At 46.3% G+C, this 21,125-nt stretch overlaps 1 protein-coding gene and 1 pseudogene across 4 annotated transcripts in view; both read right to left on the bottom strand.

Moving 5' to 3' along the window:
• The window catches only part of Gmeb2 (glucocorticoid modulatory element binding protein 2), a 34,113-nt gene that overhangs the window by 10,512 nt on the left and 2,476 nt on the right, over positions 1–21,125 (bottom strand). For 2 of the 4 annotated variants that reach the window (XM_004841082.3, XM_021255253.2), the window contains exons 2-4: positions 11,776–11,964; positions 2,598–2,695; positions 1,839–1,966 (exon numbers count right to left, since the gene is read on the bottom strand). In XM_004841082.3, the coding sequence (XP_004841139.1) occupies positions 1,839–1,966; positions 2,598–2,695; positions 11,776–11,906 (357 nt within the window). In that variant the 5' untranslated portion in view covers positions 11,907–11,964. Of the gene's footprint in view, positions 1–1,838; positions 1,967–2,597; positions 2,696–7,001; positions 11,742–11,775; positions 11,965–21,125 lie in introns of those variants that run through there. The other 2 variants (XM_004841084.3, XM_087197638.1) reach the window with 2 other exon arrangements.
• Positions 57–211, bottom strand: LOC147822148 (U2 spliceosomal RNA; annotated as a pseudogene).

The following is a 21,125-nucleotide window of genomic DNA, read 5'->3' as shown; positions in this document are numbered from 1 at the left end:
ATCACTTGGTGACTAGTCTGAGCCTCCACTGAGGACTTCTGGCACATCACTCCTTCACTTTGTAAGCTGACATTCTGACACAGCACTTCACTTCTTCCTATGCACACACTTAGTAATAAATGACACAAAATAAACTGCAATAAAGACAGGCTCAGATTTTTATTCCACTCGAGTTCTACACTTGATCTTAGCCAAAAGGCCGAGAAGCGATTCCACTCGAGTTCTAATCCATGACTGCTACTATTTGCTTTTATGTCTTGTGTGTGTTTGTGTGTGGTGCTGGGGATCAAATGCATGCTAGGTAAGTGCTCCACCACTGAGCTATCCTCCAGTCCACCGTTACTCATTTTGATGACAGAGCATCTTAGGTGGAAGAAGTGGGAGTCTTTTTACCCAGCCTGGACTGTCAGGTCCCTGACCTGTAGACTCTCGTCCCTCAGCGTGAACCCTCACCTCCCTCTTTGCACATGTACATGTCAGACTTCTTCCTGCTTTGCCCACCCACCTTCTGTTCTATGAACTGTATTCTAGAGGATTTCTTTGGTTTTATCTTCCAGTTCACCAATCATCTCTTCTGCCCTGAAACCTAGCCACCAAGTGTTTAATTCTAATTCTGTTCTTCATTTTTCATTGTTTTTGTCAAATCCACTTTTTTTGTTACATTTTCAGTCTCTCTTTTATTTCTTGATATAAATGAAACATAATTATTTTGTATCCTGTGTCATAGAAGTTCCAATGCCTGGGTCTGTGTAGAGCTCAGTGGTAAAGAGCATGCCCTAGGTCCAATCCTCAGCGCCGGAAGAAAGATCCGATGCCTGCGTCCCAGTGGGTCTGACCCTGCTGCCATTGCTCTCACACAGCCCCCAGGGTGCCTTGTTTCCTCAGATGGGATCGTTTTGTCTTGTTGTGAGCTGCTCCCTCTCTTGGAACTTTGTGGAAATTACTGGAAATCTGAGATAAAGATTAATTCCTCCAAAGAGGATTTTTTATCTGCTTCTCTCAGTTTCTAGGAGGAATTGCCAGTCAGGAACCACTTATAACTAAACTCTCCACTCGAGGCTCCAACCACACAGGCCACATGTGAGTGCTCCACACGACAACCCTCTGCTCTCAGTGTTCACAATGGAGGTGGCAGCACCCTTGCTCTGGGTTGGGTGAGCTTGGAAGGTTGTCATCAGTGGTCCCCTCTGGCAGTACCAGCTTTAGAGGGAACAAGCCACTCCCCCAATATACACCCTCAGGGGAGGCCTGGCTTAGTCTTCTCATTCCCTAGCTGCAAAGCTGAGATAAGTCATGACAGGCAAGGCTCTCAGGCAAAGGCTGAACTCAATGTTCTACCTGCCTCTATCACTCCACCCTTCCTGGGGCCTGACAACTTCAGCCTTAAAGAGGCAACTGGAAGATACTTTATGAAAATATCTTAGCAGGTATTTTTAGCTGTTTTTCAACACAAGGTGAATCTGGGCACCTAATCTACTATGTTGCCAAGAAAGAGAATGTTGCTCCCATTCATCTTCCCCCTTACCGCTAAATCAGTCTCTTCAAAGCTTACCTCCTTCTGCCAAAGAGAGCCACGCCCAACTTAGGGGCTGTAGCCTCCACCACATAGGCAGCACCACCTTACCACCTGCCTCCTGTGGCTTCACTCTGGTAGCAGGAATCATTTCTGCTGGAGGCTCTTCCTCACTGTGCCCAGAGTTGCAATCTGGCCTGGTCCCACGCGTAGGCTACTGTACTTCCTCTGTCCTCCCAGGCTTGTGGAACCCCTGTCTCCCTTGGGCCCACAGCCCAGGCCACACTCCCCTGGAGCAGGAACAGGTGCACCTTGTGACCCTCACCTGAACACACTTCACATTGATGCCAGGGCACACAAACTTCCTCCAAATCAAGTTGGCTCTGCTGTCTCCACAGGTGATGGGGTACACAATTTCAGCCTCCAAGTTCTCCCCCTCTTCAGCCATCTTCACTTCTCACAGGCACATTGACAAGAAAGGAGAAAAAAGAAATCAGTTATAACTTTTCCAAAACACTTACCGCAAATGCCTTCCAGCAGCTGCCAACCTGGAAACCAAAAGTGAAATCTAGGAAAGCCCAAAGTAGAGCCACGGTGGGCAGGAGGTTCAGTCTGGTCCGCTTCAGATGAATCTACAAAATAGACTTATCTATAGTATTGTTAATATAATCCCATTAAACTATGGTTCAACTGGAGAGCCACAGAAAATAAAATCAAGCTGTGGTTGAAACCCTGCAAAGGGACGTCTTAGGGATTCAAGGCCCTTTAATTTGGCCAATACAAGGTCCAACAGATGTTAAAAGAACACTGGCAATTACAGCAAACAGGTACAGAGATGGCAACAAGACAACAAAGTTCCAAAGAGGAGAGAGCTGCAAGACTTAGGGTGGTCCTTCTTTGCTCTTCCCCCAGCCACAGGCAGAGGTGAGCTGTCAGGACAGACATGACAGGCCTCCTTGAGAGAGCCCTGGTGCAGCCTTGTTACCCATCTCAACCACAGGACCACAGTGCCCCTGCATGATGAGTGCCCCCACTTGATGTAGCTATGCACTGACCGTGACTCCCACCTAACATGGCTTCTTACCTAACACTGCTTCCTTGAGCTGTGAGGAGGCTGTGAAGGCTGCAGCAGCTGCTGCTGCTGCATTTTCTGTCTCCATGTTATCTTCCGTCAGATCACCACTGGTAAAAGATGAAAGAAAAAGAGAAAGAAAACATCAGAATCCCTGATTGCACAATCTGCAGCCCACAGCATACGTCAAGCAGTTTGTATTACTGATACATCTTGTTGCTGATACACCCATCACACTTTCCCAACTTTTCTGAGCAATGGCAGTGGTGCACAGGCAGGAGATGGTGCAGATGGGTACCATGTGCTGCCTCTCATGAGAACATGAGCCTCAAATTTTCTATTCTGTTCACAACTGTCTCTAGTACCCAGAGTGGCACCAGTGAGCAAAGCCAACATGATGGATTTTGGAAGCAGCTAATGTTTAAGTGGGAATTCTAAACCTCCATTTCTTTCTTTAATAATGTTTTAAAATTTCTCTTACAATGACTTCAGACAATTATACAAATTATCAAAATCCACATACTTTTTTTTTTACAATGCTGTGGATCAAACCCAGGGTTTCACACATGCTAGACAAGCATTCTACCACTGAGTCACATCCCTAGCCCATACTTTCTTTAGATGGGTTCTATTAAACTGAAGGCTGGTGATACTCCCACCTCAGCCTCCTGAGTAGCTGAGCTCACAGGTATGTGCCACTGTGCCTGGCTTAAAACTGTGGAAAGAAGACAACAGTCACCATGGCTACCCTCATCTTATACTGAAATAAATTAGGTAAAATCAAAGGTTACAGGACTTGGTATGGTGCCATACACCAGTAATCCCGGTACTCAGGAGGTGAGGGCAAAAGGATTGTGGATTTAAGACTAGCCTGGGCTACATAGGAAGACCTAGTGGTGAAAAAAAAAAAAGGGTTGTTATGGCTTATATTTCGATGTCCCCCCAAAGGCTCATGTGCTCGTAAGCAGGGCTTCTGGAAGCGACTGGATCATGGGTGTGTGATACTGGATTAGTTCACTGATTGACTTAGCATGGTTCTGGGTGTAGATAACAGACTTACTGAAGAAGGAAGACCACCCTAGGTGTGGGTGGCACCAACCAGTAGGCTTGTGGCATGGACAGAATAAACAGGAGGAGGAGGAGGAAGGCTCACTGCCTCCTGCCTGCCACACCATGAACTTTCTCCTCTGCCAGGCCGGCCCGCCTTGGAGCCAGCTGACTATGGACTGAAACCTCTACAAATTGTGAGCCAAAATAAACCTTTTCTCCTTTAACTTGTGGGTGTTGGGTATTTGTCCCAGAAACGAGAAAGTAACTGAGACATTTGACTTAAAAATAAAACTTTCAGCATAGGGGAAAACACTAAAACCATTTTCTTAAGAACACTGAGGGAGGGCCAGGGATTTAGCTCAGTGGTTTCGCCGCCTGCTGCGCAAGCACAAGGACCCAAATTCAATCCCTGGTACCAAAAGAGAACACTGAGGGAAATGTTTACAACATAAGGAAGACAAACAGCTTATCTCGTCCTGTTACACAGAGGGTCCACAGGTCAACCTAACAGCCCAAAAGTTGAGGACCATACCAGAGGCCTCAAAGACAGTAGACAGACCTCTCATTAGCCTAAGAAATGAAAATAAAACCTACAATAAGATATCACTTCCACTCAGGCCAGAGGTGGAAACATGGCCAATGTGGGTACAGGAGAAGGTTGGGAAGATGGCCCGACTACGGGGAAATGCCCCCCATGCAGCTGGCAGAGCCTAGAGGGCCTGGGCACACTTGCCCATCATGCACAAGGTGCCAGGTTTCATGACTAGCACTGCAAAAAAACAAAAACGAAGCCCACAAGGGGATAATTTGTCCACAGCTTGGAAAGCATGTGCCCTTTGACCAAGCTCTCCTCCTCACTCTAGAAATCCATCCTACAGACTGTTCCCTCTTGCATAACAATGCACTGCACAAGTGCCTGAAATAGGAAAGCAGTGTCTGGTTTCCGGAGCTGGGGGGCGCGATGTGGACAGGCTGGGAGAAGTCCTGGTGGGGACTCCCCAGGCATGCTTAGCTCTTGACAATTGTGTGTGACGTGTGTACTTTTCTGTGTGGGTGTGCTCAGCACACCCACTATCGGGAATGTCCACGGGCACCCTCCACACCTCCTTGCCTTCCTTTGGCCTGCAACCTTGGTGAGCACAGACCAGCTGGGGCTGAAGTCTTAAGATTGGGGAATGGGGTGCACAACTTGCCAGTTCGCCCATGACCCAGAGGAACAGATACTGGCCAACAGGGTGGTTCAGGCAGATGCTCTGGAGGAGGCCAGCCCCCAATGTGCAGAGGGGCAGCTTGCTCAGGGCTTGGAACAGGATATAGGCTCAAGAGTTTCCGTCTGTAGGACAGATTATGCCTGATAGGACCCCACTACGGCTGCAGCCCCAAGGCAAGGCGAAGCTCTTTGGATCTTTAAACAGGAGAGTGACGAGGTCAGATTTGTATTTTATAAAGAACATTCTGCCAGGTGTGGTGGCACATGCTTGTAATCCAAGCTATTCAGGAGGCTGAGCAGGAGGATCACAAGTTCAAAATCAGCCTGGACAATATTGTATGACCCTGTCTCAAAACAAAACAAAAAACAGAGAATATTTTGGCAATGGGGTGGAGGATGGCTTTTATTTATTTATTTATTTATTTGGTACCGGGGATTGAACTCAGGTCCTTGCGCTTGCAAGCAGGTGGCGGAACCACTGAGCTAAATCCCCGGCCTGAGGATGGGTTTTAGGAATAGGAAACCAGGGCTGAGGACGAAGGTGAGGATACAAGTGTAAGTCTCAGCAGCAGAGGGGACAATGGTCAAGGGACAACGACTGAGGGGGTGGAGAGCGGGGGACAGGCCAGCCCCATGCTTCGGGCATCAAGGCCAAGCCCGCAGGCCTGGGGAGAGGTGAGCAGAGTGTGTAGGGCAACCACGGGGTACCAGGCTGGCATCTGACTGGGAGTCTCTAGACAAGGGTAATAAACACACAGAAGTACTTGGGCCCAAGTACAGGATCACCTGCCCGCACATGGCACCCAGATGTATCCCACTCATAGCCCCGTGGCCACTGTCCCCACTGGTGGCCCTCGTCCTGGCTGGGTCACTGCTCTGAGCATCAAGAACACAGGCTGTGTTCTCCCTTGGGTCTGCCTTCCTCCACCACAGGCTGTGACAGCCACTGTTGCTCTTGCAGCTGGCTAGTGCTCTATTCTGTGACTATGCTACACTTTACCATCTATTCAGCAGACACGTCCAAGTGGATCTGCAGCCCAGCAGAGCGATCAGGGCTCAGACAAGACTTAGGAACCCTAAGCTAAAGCCCTGGAGAAGTAGAGGATCCCCAGAAAGATCCTGGAGGTATGAGGAGAGCAGAGATGGTCAAGTCTGGGGCACTGACACCCATAAAAACAAAGAAAGCATATCCCAGCGGAGGCTGTGCACAGTCCTGAACCTGCATGGACACCGACTCAGGGCTGGAAGCACCCTCAGCCTGCCAGACTCCTGGGAGGACAATGGGCATGGGGATGAGGCAGAGGGGGAGGCGGAGGGAGAAGGAGGCCTTGGGGGCTCTGCAGACCACCCAGGACACACTGCAGTGTCCCCAGGGGTCCTCACCATCAGAGCCACACCCCACAGCCTCTGGCAGGTCCTTCTCCCAACAAGCTGCACACTGGAGCTCCACACAGCATCAGCTGGGACAGGCTGGAAAGGGCTGCTCAGAGGGTGAGCTCTGAGCAGTGGGCACAACTGCCCCAAAGTCCTATCCTGGGTGGGTGTAGTGGCACATGACTCTAATCCCAGCACTCGTGAGGCTGAGGCAGGAGGATCACTGAGTTCGAGGCCAGCCTGGACTATGTAGAGAGACCCTGTCTCAAAAAATAAAAAAGGCTGGAAATGTAGCTTGGCACAAAGACTGTGGGTTCCAGAAAAGAATAAACCCAGCCAGGTATAGTGGCACAGGCCTGTAATCCCAGCACTTGGGATATTAAAGTAGGAGGATCGTGCGTTTGAGGCCAGCCTGGGCTACATAGTAAGATTCTGTCTTTAAAAAAAAGACTCCAACATTTTGAATAATATTAAGTGATTAAGTGGGAACACCTAAATCTAAGGAGGATGCAGAAGCTTGGAAAAAGCTCTCGTAAGCTAGAACCATGCACAGGGCAGAAGACAGTAACAGAACAGAAAGGAACATGTGCCTTGCACGGCAGCCAACCTGGACAAATTCCCAATATGAAGGAAGTCAGGAGTGGGAGGAGTCATGGTTTAAACAGGAAGTGTCCCCCAGAGATGTACATACTAAGGGCTCCGTCCCCAGTGCAGCAGAGGGGGCCGAGGTGACTGCACCACAAGGGCAAGGCACGGACCTCACCAGCTCAATGGGCTCTCACCGTAGGAGGCAGGCAGGCCCAGGTGGAGGGAGCAGGTGTATCTTGTCCCGACCCTTCTCTCTCAACCTCCCTGCTTCCTGGCTTCCAGGCGGTGAGCAATCTTCTCAGCCATGCCCCTTTTCCATGATGTTTCTGCCTCACTACAGGCCTGAAAGTGAGGAAGCCAGCAAACCACAGACTGAAACCATAAGCCAAAATAAACCTTTCAACCAAGAGATGTAGTTCAGTGATGGCAGGTTGCCCACTACACACAGGGCCTTGGGTTCAACCCCCATACCTCAAAATAAATAAGCCTTTGTTCCTTTAAAGTGTCTGTCAGGTACACTGTCACAGCAACAAAAAGCTGACTAACACAACAGGGAAGGCAGGAAGCCTCTAGCAGGCCACCAAGGGTCACTAGGCAGATCTACCTCAGACCCCAAGAAAATAAAGGGCCAACTTTAGGTGGAGACAGCCTAGGAAACAGTGGCACTATGCAGACCAAAGACAGAGGTGCATCCATGGGAGAGGAACCGTCAGGACAACCCTCAAAACTTCCCCCACAGCTTGACAGTGAGACACTAATTACTTGGCATTTTGGTTCATACTTCACTTGAAAAATATGCATTTTACTGAAGGCAAATTCACAAACTCCTGGCTCTCTATGGAGAACTGCTTTTTTCTTTGCAGCAGGCAGCACTTGCGGAGGCACAGCACAGCGGTGGGAAGACAACCCTACCAGACTCCATAAATGAGGAGTGCACCTGTGTTCTCCCTGCAATACCCACCAGGGAAGGAGCCAATACCCACCAGGGAAGGAGCCGACACCCACCAAGCAATTAACTAGCTCCACTCCTCCACTTCTCTAAAACAATGTGTAGCAAGAATAAATCTAGACCACCAACTAGTCAGACACAGAAATAACTCCCCACAGAGAAAGACAAAAACAAACCTGCCTCAGGGCCAGAGTGGATTCCTTCCCAAGGAGGCACATCAACCCACTCTCTCCTGTGGAGGGGTCTGGCCAGTGGGGAAGGCATGCTGGCTCCCCACACGGCCACCCATACTGCTGCCTGAAAAATGCCCCATCCTCCTCAGGCCCTCCACCAAGAGGGGTGCTCCCTACTCCTGACCCCACCTGACTCAGGCTGATCTTTGTCCAGTTTTTCTCCACCACAACCCTGTACTGGGAAATGAATCCAGGGCCTTCTGAGCTATATGCACAGCCCTTTTTAAAAGTTTTATTTTGAGAGCGAGGGATGTAGCTCAGTGGCACCACGCCTGCCTGGCAAGAGCAAGGTCCTGAGTTCAATCCCCAATACCAAAAAAAAAATTATTTTGAGACAGGGTCTCTCTAAGCCACTAAGTTACCCAGCCTGGCTAGGACTTGTGACCCTCCTGCCTCAGCCTCCCAGAGCACTGGGATCACAGGCACGAGCCACTGTGCCCAGCTTATGACCAGCTCTGACCAACTGGAAAGATGAGGCCTTGCAAGGCCCACTCCCGCTGCTGTCTGCTACTGTGGTGAGTGAGAGCCATATGCAGAGCCATGTATGGAGTGGGGCCACACAGACACTCAGCCAGGCTGGAGCCAATCCACCAACAACAGAAATGATGAGTACTTAGCAGCTTTAAGCCACTAAGTTTTGCAGTGGTTTATTATCCAGCAAAAGATGACTAACAGGCCAGGAGTGGTGGTACACTCAGGAGGCTGAGGCAGGAGGATCGGCAAGAGTTTGAGGTCAGCCGAGGCTACATAGTGAGTTCCAGGCCAGTCTGAACCACTTAGCAAGACCCTGTCTCAAAAAACCAAAGACAAACAAACAAAAAAGACTAACACAGGGATTGTGACAGTGGAGGGCGCTATGATCTGACAAGCAGCAGAGCAGGGAAAGGGCAGGAGACAGGTGTTGCTGCCGTGTCATGCATGGCAGAGGAACAATCCTATGCCTCAGCAAGCTAAAGGTGGAGAGCACAATGAAGAATGTATGCATCTCCCAAGGAGCATGTCAGCCAGAACGCAGCAAGTGCCAGTGCGCTTCTGTGCAGTCAGATGATCACCCTCACGGAACTTACAGGGAGTGGAAGGGCCATACTATCTCACATCTCCAGCTTCTCTGTTGCCAACAATGGTCAGAGTAAAAACTGGCATTAGAACAAATCAAACTCAGGCACAGCTGTGAAAGTCTTCGTTCAGACCTCAGTGAATTTTGGGGCTACATCTGATCAAAGGCCTGCCATGAAGACAGAGAGGCCCATTTTCACAGACTCTGCCACATGGCTTTGTGCAGGACCAGCCACCTGCTGTGAGAAGGGAGAAGGAACATGGCTTTTACCGCACAGGTCTCTGGACCAAGAGGTGCTTCACCTGCACCCAGACCCAAGATGGCCTGCAAGGCCAAGACTGGGAGCCAGAGCAGGACGAGATACTGTGAGGTCTGGAGACAGAAGGGACAGTGCCAAGCTGGGTGCAGCAGTGGATGCCTAAAATCCCAGCACTAGGGAGACTGAGGCAGGAGTATCACAAGTGTGAATCCTCTCTAGGCCACTCAGAGAGACCTTGCCTCGAAATAAAAAATTGAAAAATAGGGCCAGGGATTTAGTTCAGTGGTTCCACCTCCTGCCTCGCAAGAGCAAGGTCCCGAGTTCAATCCCCGGTACCAAAAATAAATAAGTAAATAAATAAATAGTACTGGGGAGGTAGCTCAGTGTAAAGATTCAATCCCCAATACTGAAAGAAAAAAAAAGGAAAGAGAAGAGAAGAGATTGTGCTAGAGTGCAGAAAGGCTACAGTATCTTGCAACTCTCCACATCTGGAGGCAGTGTTGTCCACCCTAAGCCTGACAGTGGCCATGTGACACAGTTATCAGCTGGACAGACACCTACCCACAGTGCACATCTAAGTCTACAGCTGTGTGAGAAGATATGAGTTCAGGAAGAGATACCTAGAAGGCTGGGGATGTGGCTTAGTGGCATTGCACCTGCCTGGCAAGTGCAAGGTCCTGAGTTCGATCCCTGCCACCACCAAAAAAAAAAAAAAAAAAAAAAGAAGAGATACCTATAGATAATGATACTGAAGGTCCTCAGTGTGGGGCTGAATCGCATCACCGCGCAGAAGCAGCCCACAGTGTTGGGGCCTCAGCTAGGAAGACTCCTACATGGATCTGGCCCTCTCCTCAGGGGTGAAACTAAAGCTGGAAGGCATAGCAGTGACCTCTGGGTACTGAGGAGAAGCCACGCAGCTTTTCCTAACCGGTGTCATTTTGTCACACTGTTCATAGGCCATCCCAAATCTGAGCAAGATGTGGACACTGCTTCTTGGTGGGGTACAGGGAGGTTACAGCAGAGCACATGGATAGGAGATGTTAGAAAATGGTGTGCTCACAGCATGCACAGAAAACATCTAAGCTACATGCCAGGAGATTGACAAAGATCAAATCCCATCGGAAGCTCTGACTCGGAAGCCTGTTTCCATTAATCATCTTGTGCTGTGTCTATGAAACAAAGATGATCATACAATCTTCCGGTCTATTGGTTTCCTCTAAAAAGTCCTGTCAGCCAGACGCAGTGGTACATACCTATAATCCCAGCTACTCAGGAGGCTAAGGTAGGAGGATTTCAAGTTTGAAGTCAGCCTAGAAAACCTAGAGAGACCCTGTCTCAAAACTTTATTTATTTTTATTTATTTATTTATTGTTTTGTTTTGTTTTTGGCAGCAGAGATCGAACTCGGGTCCTTGCACTTGCAGGGCAGGTGGCGAAACCACTGAGCTAAATCCCCGGCCTGTCTCAAAATTTTAAAGTGGTGAGGATACTACAATGCTTGTCAAGAATGCTTGAGGCCCTGGGTTCAATTCCCAATACTGGAAAAAAATTAAAAGTTCTCTGTCATACAGTGAAGAGTCACAACTGATAACTATTCCATAATAAGCTGAGGTAGTGTGAATTTGCCACATATAAGACATGGCAAAGCCTCAAGTCCAGTGACTCAAGTCCTTCTTGGGAGGAAGAGCAAGGACTCATGTAGCCCCTCTGTCCAGGATCACTGCTTCCCCTCATCCCACCTCTTGCCAAGGGGAGGAGCTACTCTGCCACCTCCTGACAACTCTGCCTACAGAGATGGTAAAAATTAGCCAGTAGTTTGGTCAGATTTAAGGTTTTAGCCAACTGACACTCAATTCAGATGTCTAGCAGAAGAGAGGACAAAACCAGTGTGGCGGCACATGCCTGTGATCCCAGCACTGCAGGAGGCTGGGGACAAGAAGATCCCAAGTTGGAGCCTAAACTAGGCAACTTAACAAGACTGTCTCAAAATTAAAAATTAAAAGGGGGGAAAATGAAGAAAAATTCAGTTTCATGAGAAATGTTAAGAAAGTCACTGGCTTTTCAACTTCATTCCTTAAAAGCAGTCCCCAATCCCTCCACTGTTCTATTTATCAAAAGAAATAACCACAGTTGGGGCCCAGGATTTAGCTCAGTGGTACCACCTGCCTCGAAAGCACAAGGTCCTGAGTTCGATCGCTGGTACCAAAAAAACACAGAAATAACCACAGTTTTGGAAATCATATAGCCATGCTGTAGCAGAGCAGGGGCATCACCCAGAGTTTGTAGCTGATCTTCTCATTCGATGCAGTCTGCTCTTCACCCTGCACTTAAGAGATGCCAAGTCAAGCCTGAGAATCATCACACATAAGGAAAATCTGATACTTGCACCTAAACCTGGCAACCAGCTGTGGCACGGATAATTCAACTTACTCCCACCATGGTCCTTGGCAGGACCAAGGCTCAGTCCTTACCCATGAGGGGCCAGATTTGTCGTCACCAGCACTGTCTTCACCTCCTCCACACCACTGCCATCAACTGCGGTGTCTGGAGTTGTCACAACCACCACTTCCTCCATATGGACACTCACATCCGGAGTTGCCATGGCTCCACAGAAGAGAGCACCAGTGGCTAGGAGTATCACTCCTCCAGGGTCCCAAGTTCTGGAAGAAACAAGGCAACATATAGGTTATAAGGTAGTCTCCAAGTCTGCTCAACAGAACCCCTAGCAAATGGCTTCTCTCAATATCGCCAAAAACCCTCCTCCAAGTTCCCATCTGCTACTCTTTGACAAGAAGCTGTACCCTGAGGCTCTGGGTCTCAGAGCAGCTTTAGGTAGCATGACCACCATCTTTCCCACTAAATGAGCCACACTACTGCCCAAGAAGGTACAGCACAGATCACTCCATGGGAGCTTGACCATTCTGAGGCAGCACGAAGGACAGGGCAGGAGACAGAAGGGCAGGTCTGACTTCTTTGAAGATGTGTTTTCTGGTGACTACTTTTCCCTCAGATACCCTAGCTGAACTCAAAGGCTGAACGAAAGCTCAAGATTAAACACTGAAAAAAATAACCAACCAAACAAACAAAGAAAGCACCCAAGAAGGCTCTCTGGTCTAAGAAAAAAGAAGAGAAAACTACAGAAGACAAGAAGAAAGGTTCACAATTTCCTCACTTGTAGTGGGCTCTGGGTGGTGATGTGGGTTGTTATGGTTTAGACAGACTATCCCCCGAAAGTCTTTGTTCAGAGGTGGGGCTTTTGGAAAGTGATGAGATATATTCAGTGTATTCATTAGTGATTTAGTCCATCGATGAGTTCACAGATATTTGACTTTGGAGGTGCAGCCTAGTCAGAGAAGGCTAAACTCTGGGGCTATAACCTGGAAGGGTATATTCGTGTTCCAGATCCTCTTCTTGTTCTCTCTGCTTTCTGGCCCCCATGCAGTGAACAGCTTTCTTCTACCAAGCTGTTTTGCCATGCCTTTTCTGCCTCAGAGTCAGCTTACCATGGACTGAGGCCACTGAAATTGTGACCCAAAGTAAACCTGCCCTCCTATAAATTATGGGTGTTCGGTATTTTGTTCCAGTGATGGGAAAGTCACCAAAAGAAAAATCAGTACCAGGGAGTGGGGTTGTTGCTGTGACTCTGTCTAACGATGTGGTTCAAAAGCCTTTGGAACTCATTTGTAGAAGTCTAGGAAGGTTTGGCAATGCTGCTTGAGGAAGCCTTAGAATGCTGTAAGTAGAGTAAGCAGTGCTTGGTCAGTGGTTCTAGTTGAAGTGAAGAAGACCAGAATACTGCTAGAAATGTGGACAGTTAAGGTCAGGCCCATGAGATTTCAGATGAGAATGAAGAATGTATTGGAAACTGGACCATGTGTACTTCATTCTAGCAAAAAAACTTGTCTATATTTGCCTATGGATTGGTACCACACATATCCAGGGTGGGGCTTCTATTATCCACATCCTTAATCCCAATATCACACCCTTAATCCACATTCACACACCTTAATTCGGCCACCTTTGAAACTCCCCTCCTGAGTACATGAGGCTTTGGGAGGACATCTAGATATAAACCATAGCATGCACTAATTGATCTGGTAGAGGAAATTTCAAGGCAGCCCAACATTCAGGCTGTGCCATAGGTATTGCTAGCTACTTTCAACCAGATTTACAGTGAGAATCAGGACCAACAAATAGAGCTAAATAATTGAAGAGTTTGCAGTTCGCCAGAAAGGAAGTTCCTGCAAAACTGGGATCCTGGAGAGTATGATTACTGAAAAGATTAGCATTAGAAAGAAGCCAAGTACTTTGCATCTGGACAATAGGAAAGATGGCCTGAGGGCATCTCAGGAATTGCCTAGACCTCACAATTCCCAGGTTCAAGGGTATAAAGTAAACTCATTTGAAAGATTTTGCTTTAATAGATAGTCCCAAGGTGTCCTCTTCAAGAAGGCCCACCTAGGGAATTGGTTTTCTGGAGATTCACTTCACCTTGCTCAGCTAGCCAGGTACTCAGAGGCTGCTGCAGCTGTGATTCAAGGGGGTCTGGCTACTGCTCAACTTGGTGGCAGACCTTGGCATCCTCCATGTGGTACTGATTTTTTAGGTATACAGAATGCAAGAGTTGTTTGATCACAGAGGCTTCCACCCAGATTTTACAAGAAGCCCAGGAGGCAGGCAAAAATGTGTGACAGGATCACAGTCCCTGGCAGGTGTCCTTGAGAGGGTAATATTTGAAGCCAAGGTGCAGCAGGAAGTTGGAGATGCCAGGAAGATGAACCATCTGCTGAGAAAAGCTACAGGTAGTAAGCAAAGCCAGTCCAAAAGAGAAGCTGTATGAGCTGCAACCAGCAATGTCATAAGCGTTAAGTCTACCCAAGCACTTTGGAATTCCCATCTTACCACAACTTTCCCAAATGCTGGACATGGAGCTACAGGATTTAATGTTTGCCTTGCTGAGTTTTGGTCTTGCTTTGGTCTGATTTCTTTCTATTCCTCTCTTCCCCCTTTCCAAAATGGGAATGTTTACTCTATGCCACTGTATATTTAAAGTTTTTACTTTTTAAAAAATTTTACAGGGGCTCATAGCTGAGAATTTGCCTTGAGTCTCAGAGGAGACTTTGGACTTGGATTTTTCAGCAATGCTGGAACCATTAAGACTTTGGCAATTTTTTGGTTTTTTTTTTACTTTGGCAATTCTTAAGAGAGGGACTAAATGCATTTTACACAATAAGACAGACATAAGCCTTTTGGGGGGTAGGGGCAGAATGCTATGGCTTAGATCTAAAACATTCCCTAAAAATCTTGGGGGGGCCTCTTATAAGGTGATTAGATCAAAGGAACACTATATTCATCAGTAAATTAGTGAATCCCCTGCTTGAACACTGTAATGGTTGTAGTGGCTTGGCCAAAATCCAAAGGGGAACCTCCCTCCTGACTAGAGGATGCTGTCCCAACATTGTGGGGGCCATGCTGTCTCATTCTCCATCTTCTTCACCAGGCCTGGGGCCAAATTCAGTAAACAAATGTCACAGGATACACAATGGCCCCAAGCTTCTAACTAGAGAACAAGGAAAGGGCCCTGGAGTCAGTATGGGTCCCTGTGGACGTGGTGGGTGTGCAAACGGAGTCCACACAGCTGCATGGGAATGCCTGCAACCCGAGACAGTCCACATGTGAACCTAACCCTATATGCCAAACCAAAGCTTTGAGAACTCATTTATGGGTAGGCCACTGCTCAGCCTCAGACCAGCCCTCAGATGGTGCCCAGATGGCAGAATCAGAAGCACTGAAGCAGCTTGAAAACTGACCTGATCACAGCCACAGAGGGGATTCAAAACACACAGCCTAAAGTACCACATCACGTTCCTGCAGCAGCTGCAATGTCTGCACTTTTTGTGAGACTGAAACATGACCCAGACCTCACACACAGTATAACCAAAGTATCCAGAATATAATCCAGAACTGCTTGACATACCAAGAGTAGGAAAAATCCGATTAACTGTCAAGGGGAAAAAATAGTTGAGAAAAGTTCACTACAAGGTGACTGCGGGAGTCAATAGAGACTTGTAGGCAGACAACTACTACACCACTCCCCAAAGGTAACCCAAGCATGCCCAAGCAAACAGAAAAGCCTTGGCACAAAAACAGAAGTTATCATCAAATGGAAATCTGAAAATCAAAAATTACAACAACAAAGGCTGGGGACTGTAGCTCATGTACAATGCTTGCCTAGCAAGTAAAAGGCCTGAAGCACAAACATCAGCACTACAAAAAATACTAATAAAAATTATACAGACGTGCATCATATTCAAATTAAAGATTACTGATTGGCTTCACAGCAGCATGGAGATGAGGAGATGACAGAAAGGAGCCAGGAAACACAAAACAGTGATGATCTGGGCATGGTGGCACATGCCTGTAATTCTAGCTACTCAAGATGCCATGGCAGGAGAAGTTTGAGCTAGAGGGAAGCCCCAGCAACATAGCAATATATTATCAAAAAGAAAGAGATAGGCAAAAAGAGAGAGAGACAAACAGAGACAGAGAAAAGGAATTATTCAATCTGAGCAGCGGAGACTGGAAAGCGAACTACCCAGAGCTTCAACATGGGAGTAGCAAGACTGCATGGTTGAACGTGTATGTCACTAGAGACCCAGAGGACAGATGGAAAAAGTGCTAAGCTGAAAAAGTATTTGAAGAAATAATTCCTGAATATTTCTCAAATTTAAAGACAGAAACATTTTACATTTAAGAAGCCTATCAAGGCCCGGGCATGGTGGCACATGCCTGTAATCCAGCACCTGGGGTAGGAGGACTGCTGTGAGTTTGAGGACAGCCTGAACTGCATAGCAAGACCCTGTGTCAACAAACCACAGGAAAAAGCTTATCAAACCTACAACAGGCATGCCCACAGCATAAGCCAGCTGAAAACCAAAGACAAACTGAAAAATCTCAAAACAGGTTTAAAAAAAACAAACTGTAAGCATTAGCCTGGGAAAGCAGGCCTGTAATCCCATCTATTCAGGTGACTGAGGCAGGAGGATCACAAATTCAAGGTTAGCCTGAGCAACTCAGGAAGAGCCTTCCTCAAAATAAAATTTTTTTAAAATTTATATATTAATTGGTACATTTTAGGTATACAATGCATTTACATTTATCATTGGGTGCTTGTACCTGAACATGATGTATCTTAGTTCTTATTTTTCCCTCCATTACCTATGCGCCCTTCACCCCCACCACCCTTCCCTATTTACATAGACTTTGTTTCCATTTTTTTTTTTCTTTCTCATAATTTTTCCTTTTCTTTCTTCCCTTTCCCCTTCCCCCTCCACCATCCCTACCCCTTTGGACCTTTTCCTATTTCAAATTATCAATTACTCATTTTAATCATTTTAATCCTTATTTACACTTTCAGTTTCCAACACTAGAGATACTATTCGGTATTTACATGTGTGTCCTGTTTATTTCACTTAAGAGTATGGCCTCAATATGCATCCATTTAGCTATAAATGTCTCTAGTTTCTCGTTCTTTATGGCTGAATAGTACTCCATTTTATTAAAAAACCACATCTTCTTTATCCAGTTTCCAGTTGATGGGCACTTGGGTTGTTTCCAAGCATTACCTATTACAAACTGTGCCGCTATAAACATAGATACACATATATTGCTGTGGTATGATTATTTTAATTCTTTGGGGAAGATTCCCAGTAGGGTAATAGCTGGGTCAAATGGGACCTCTAGTCCTAGTTCTTTGAGGTATCTCCATACTGATTTCCACAGTGGTTGCACCAGTCTGCACTCCCACCAACAAAGGAGAAGGGTTCCTTTTTCTCCACACCCTCACCAGCATTTGTTATTGGTTGATTTCTTGATAGCAGCCATTCTTTGTGAGGTGAGGTGGACTCTCAGTGTTGTTTTCATCTGCATCTCTCGAATGACCAGTGATGTTGAACATTTTTTCATGTATTTATTTGCTGTTTTTACTTCTTTGAGAAATGTCTGTTCATTTCAGATGCCCATTTTTGAATTGGCTCTTTGAATTTGGCGGGTCTGATTTTTTTCAATTCTTTATATATTCTAGATAGTAGACCTTTGTCTGAGGTACAGCTGCTAAAAATTTCTTCCCATTATTGTAGGTTGTCTCTTAGCTCTGTTGGTAGTTTTTCTTGCAGTGCAGAAGCTTTTTAATGAGATCCCAGTTGTTGATTCTTTGTGTTAGCTCCCGTGGTACTGAAGTTTTGTTCATAAAGTCTTTTCCCATGCCAATGTCATTGAGAGTTCTACGTAACTTATCTTCCAGCAAGTTTACTGTTTCTGTCTTGACATTTAGCTCTTTAATCTACTTTGATCTTAGTTTAGTGCACGGTGATAGGTATGGGTCTAGTTTTAATCTTTGGCAGGTTGAAATCCAGTTTTTCCAACACCCTTTATTGAACAGGCTATCTTTCCTCTAATGAGGGCAACTGGCTCCTTTGTCAAAGATGAGGCGGCTGAGTATGTCTGGAGTTGTTTCTGCATCTTCTAATCTATTCCATTGATCTTCGGGTCTGTTTCTTTGCCAGTACCATGCTGTTTTTATCACAGTAACTTTGTAGTATAGTTTCACATTGGGGATTGTGATACCCCCAGCCATGTCTCTGTTGCCTAGAATTGCTTTTGCTATTCTAGGTTTCTTCTGCTTCCAAATGAATTTTTGGATTGTTTTCTCTAGTTCCGTGATGTATATTGTTGGAATTTCGATCGGTATTGCATTGAATCTATATAGTAGTTTTGGAAGAATGGCCATTTTCACTATATTGATTCTTCATACCCTCAAAATAAAATTTTAAAAGACATGGGGATGTAGCACAGTAGTAGAGTGCTTGCCTAGCATGTGGAAAGCCCTGGGTTCAATTCCCAGTAGTGTAGGGAAAAAAGAAAGAAAGAAAGCAAGGAAGGAAAGACGGGAGGGGAGGGGAGGGGAGAAGACATTACCACAGGGGAACAACTCAAATACTGTAGGTTTCTCATTAGAAACCACAGGAGCCAGAAGGCAGGGAAACAATATTTTTAATGTGCTGAAGAAAATGACCGTTCAATCCCAAGCACTACAAAGGAAAAAAAAGAGGCACAATGGCATACACCTGTAATCCCAGCTACTCAGGAGGCTGAAGGAGGAGGATCACAAGTTCAATGTCGGCCTGGGCAACTTAGCCAGACCCTGTCTCAAAATTAAACAAAACAAAACAAAACAGTTGGGGATGTAGATCAGTGGTAGTGTGTGCCTGGATTCAATCCCCAGTACTGGGGAGAGGGGGGAAGAAAGAGAGAGACAGAGAAAGAGACATAGGATTGTAGAGACAAAGGATATTACCCCAAAAGAAGATCCTTCAGAAATGAAGGCAAGGGGCCAGGGATTTAGCTCAGTGGTTTCGGCGCCTGCCTCACAAGCACAAGGCCCCAAGTTCGATCCCCGGTACCAAAAAAAAAAAGAAATGAAGGCAAGGACATTTTCAGGTGGAAAATGGACATTTTCAGGTGGGGGGGATTGGTCACAAACAGACCTACTATAAAAGAAAGGGGAAGGGAAGTTCTTCAAAAGAAAAATTACAGGGCTAGGGATGTAGCTCAGTGGTTCTGGCACCTGCCTCGCAAGCTCAAGGTCCCTAGTTCGATCCCCAGTATCAAAAAAAAAAAAAAGAAAAATTACATCTGGGGCCAGGGATTTAGCTCAGTGGTTCCGTCGCCTGCCTCACAAGCACAAGGACCTGAGTTCAATCCCCGGTACAAAAAAAAAAAAAAAAAGAAAGAAAAATTACATCTGATGGAAAGGGGGAACCTGGAACTTCAGAAATAAAGAAGGAACACGTCAATGAACTATTTTCATCATTTTTTAAGTGGAATCCAGGGCCTCTCTTATGCTAGGCAGCTAGGCAAGCATTCTAGCTAGCTAGCTACTTGTTTATTGAGACAGGATCTCACGAACTGCCCAAGCTGGCCTCAAATTTACAATCCCCTGCCTGAGGCTCTGGAGAAGCTAGGCTTACCAGATGTTTACTACCAGGCCTGGCTTATTTTCTTAAGTTCTTTAAATAAGTGTGACAGTTGAAAGCAATTATTATGCTTTCTAGTAAGATTTTCTTTTCTTTCTTTTTTTCTTTGCAGTACTAGGGGTTGAACCCAGGGCACTCTACCACTGACCTATATCCCTTGCTGTTTTTTATTTTTATTTTTTTAAATTTCGAAACAGGGTCTAGCCAAATTGCGCAGGCCATCCTTGAACTTGTGATCCTCCTCCTCAGCCTCCTGAGTACTGGGATTACAAACATGCACCTGCACAAACAGCATGGGTGAGATTTTCTACACATGTGGAGAATAATCATGACCCAAAAGAGCGGTGCAGAGTGTTGGTGCCTTGTTTCTCCCTCCCTGTGATGTGGTAGCACTTTCGAAGAGGCTGTGAAAAATCAGCCCCTTGACAGGTGAATAGACAAATTGTTTACATTTCAAACAACAGAAACAGTATTTGGAGTAAAAACGAATGATCAAGGCACCAGAAGATACAGAAGAAACGTAAGTCATAGAAGCCAGTTTAAAATCCCTACACTGTGCGATTTCACTCTATGACTTTCTGGAAGAGGCAAACTATGGAGACAAAAAAAAGAGTTCCATTAAATATAGGGACTGAGGGGAGGGAGGAATAAAGAGGTGAAGCACAAAAAGTTGAGGGCAGCAAAGCTATTCTGTATACTACAATGGTGGGTGGAGTTCCCACGAGGGCAATTTAGTGAGAATTCATCTCAAAATAGAAAAAGGGCTGGGGATACGGCTCAGTGCTAGAGTGCCCATGGGTTTGATCCTCAGTATCATAAATAAATATATACATGCTAAAAGGCTGGGGATGTGGCTCAGTTTAGAGCTCTTGGTTAGCATGGTCAAGGCCCTAAGTTTAATTCCCAGGAGAGCAAAAAAATAAATAACACCTAGAAGTTGCTTAACAGAAAACAGTTCAAGTTTTTGACCTGATGCTCTGTAGACAGAGCATGACTCCTGAGTGTGGTCTCTGCTACACATTTGAGGCAGCCCTTTCTAGGTTGAACAGACTTGTGTTGGAGCCACATAACAACTCAGCTGTAATCCCTACTTGTGGATGAAGCTCCAAATTAATTGAGGTAAGTAATGTAACAAGGGCTCAGTGGCTGGGCTTGCAGATGCCCAATGGGTAACAAAGTGGGATGAAGCTTGGCAGCTGCCTTCTTTTTTGTATCCATCTCATCACCTGAAATCTTTGGCTCAGATCCCTGCACTGCACACAGGCACCTAAGAAGTATTTATAATACAGACTTTTTAGCCCTGAATTTACCTACCCTATCATCCCCTTTCAAGACACAGAACTCAAAGAGTAACTAGTTCAGGATTTTCAGGGACATCCAATTGGTAGCTTTTACAATGTCCAGTTCCAGACCAGATCCCCTAGGCCTACAGCAAGGCCTACGAGTCTCCAGAAATTGTCCCAGACCTTCAGTCATCTTGGACTCCCAGAACACTGCACATCATCCCAGGATGAGGCCACTCCCCCAAGCAGGTGCAATTACACCATGACAGAACTGAGCCTGGCCACAGGGGAACCAAACTGCCCCCTCAAGCCACAAAGGCTCTCCCAGAACCTCACAGAACCAGTCCTGAGATAGACTGACCAGACCAAGGCTTGACCAGGATTACCTACCTGCCTACTGTGCAAATTCCCAGCCCTTGCCTGTTTTTCTTTTCTATAAAATCCTTAAGTCCTGTTCTCTTAGAGATTCATCATAAACTTCTTCATCTGTCCTCTCAGCATAAC

Source organism: Heterocephalus glaber, unplaced genomic scaffold (genome assembly GCF_053883595.1).
Source record: "Heterocephalus glaber isolate CG9 unplaced genomic scaffold, H.glaber_assembly_v1.0 deba00001673, whole genome shotgun sequence".
NCBI classification, from domain to species: domain Eukaryota; kingdom Metazoa; phylum Chordata; class Mammalia; order Rodentia; family Bathyergidae; genus Heterocephalus; species Heterocephalus glaber.
This window is presented reverse-complemented; position numbering and strand designations above follow the sequence as displayed.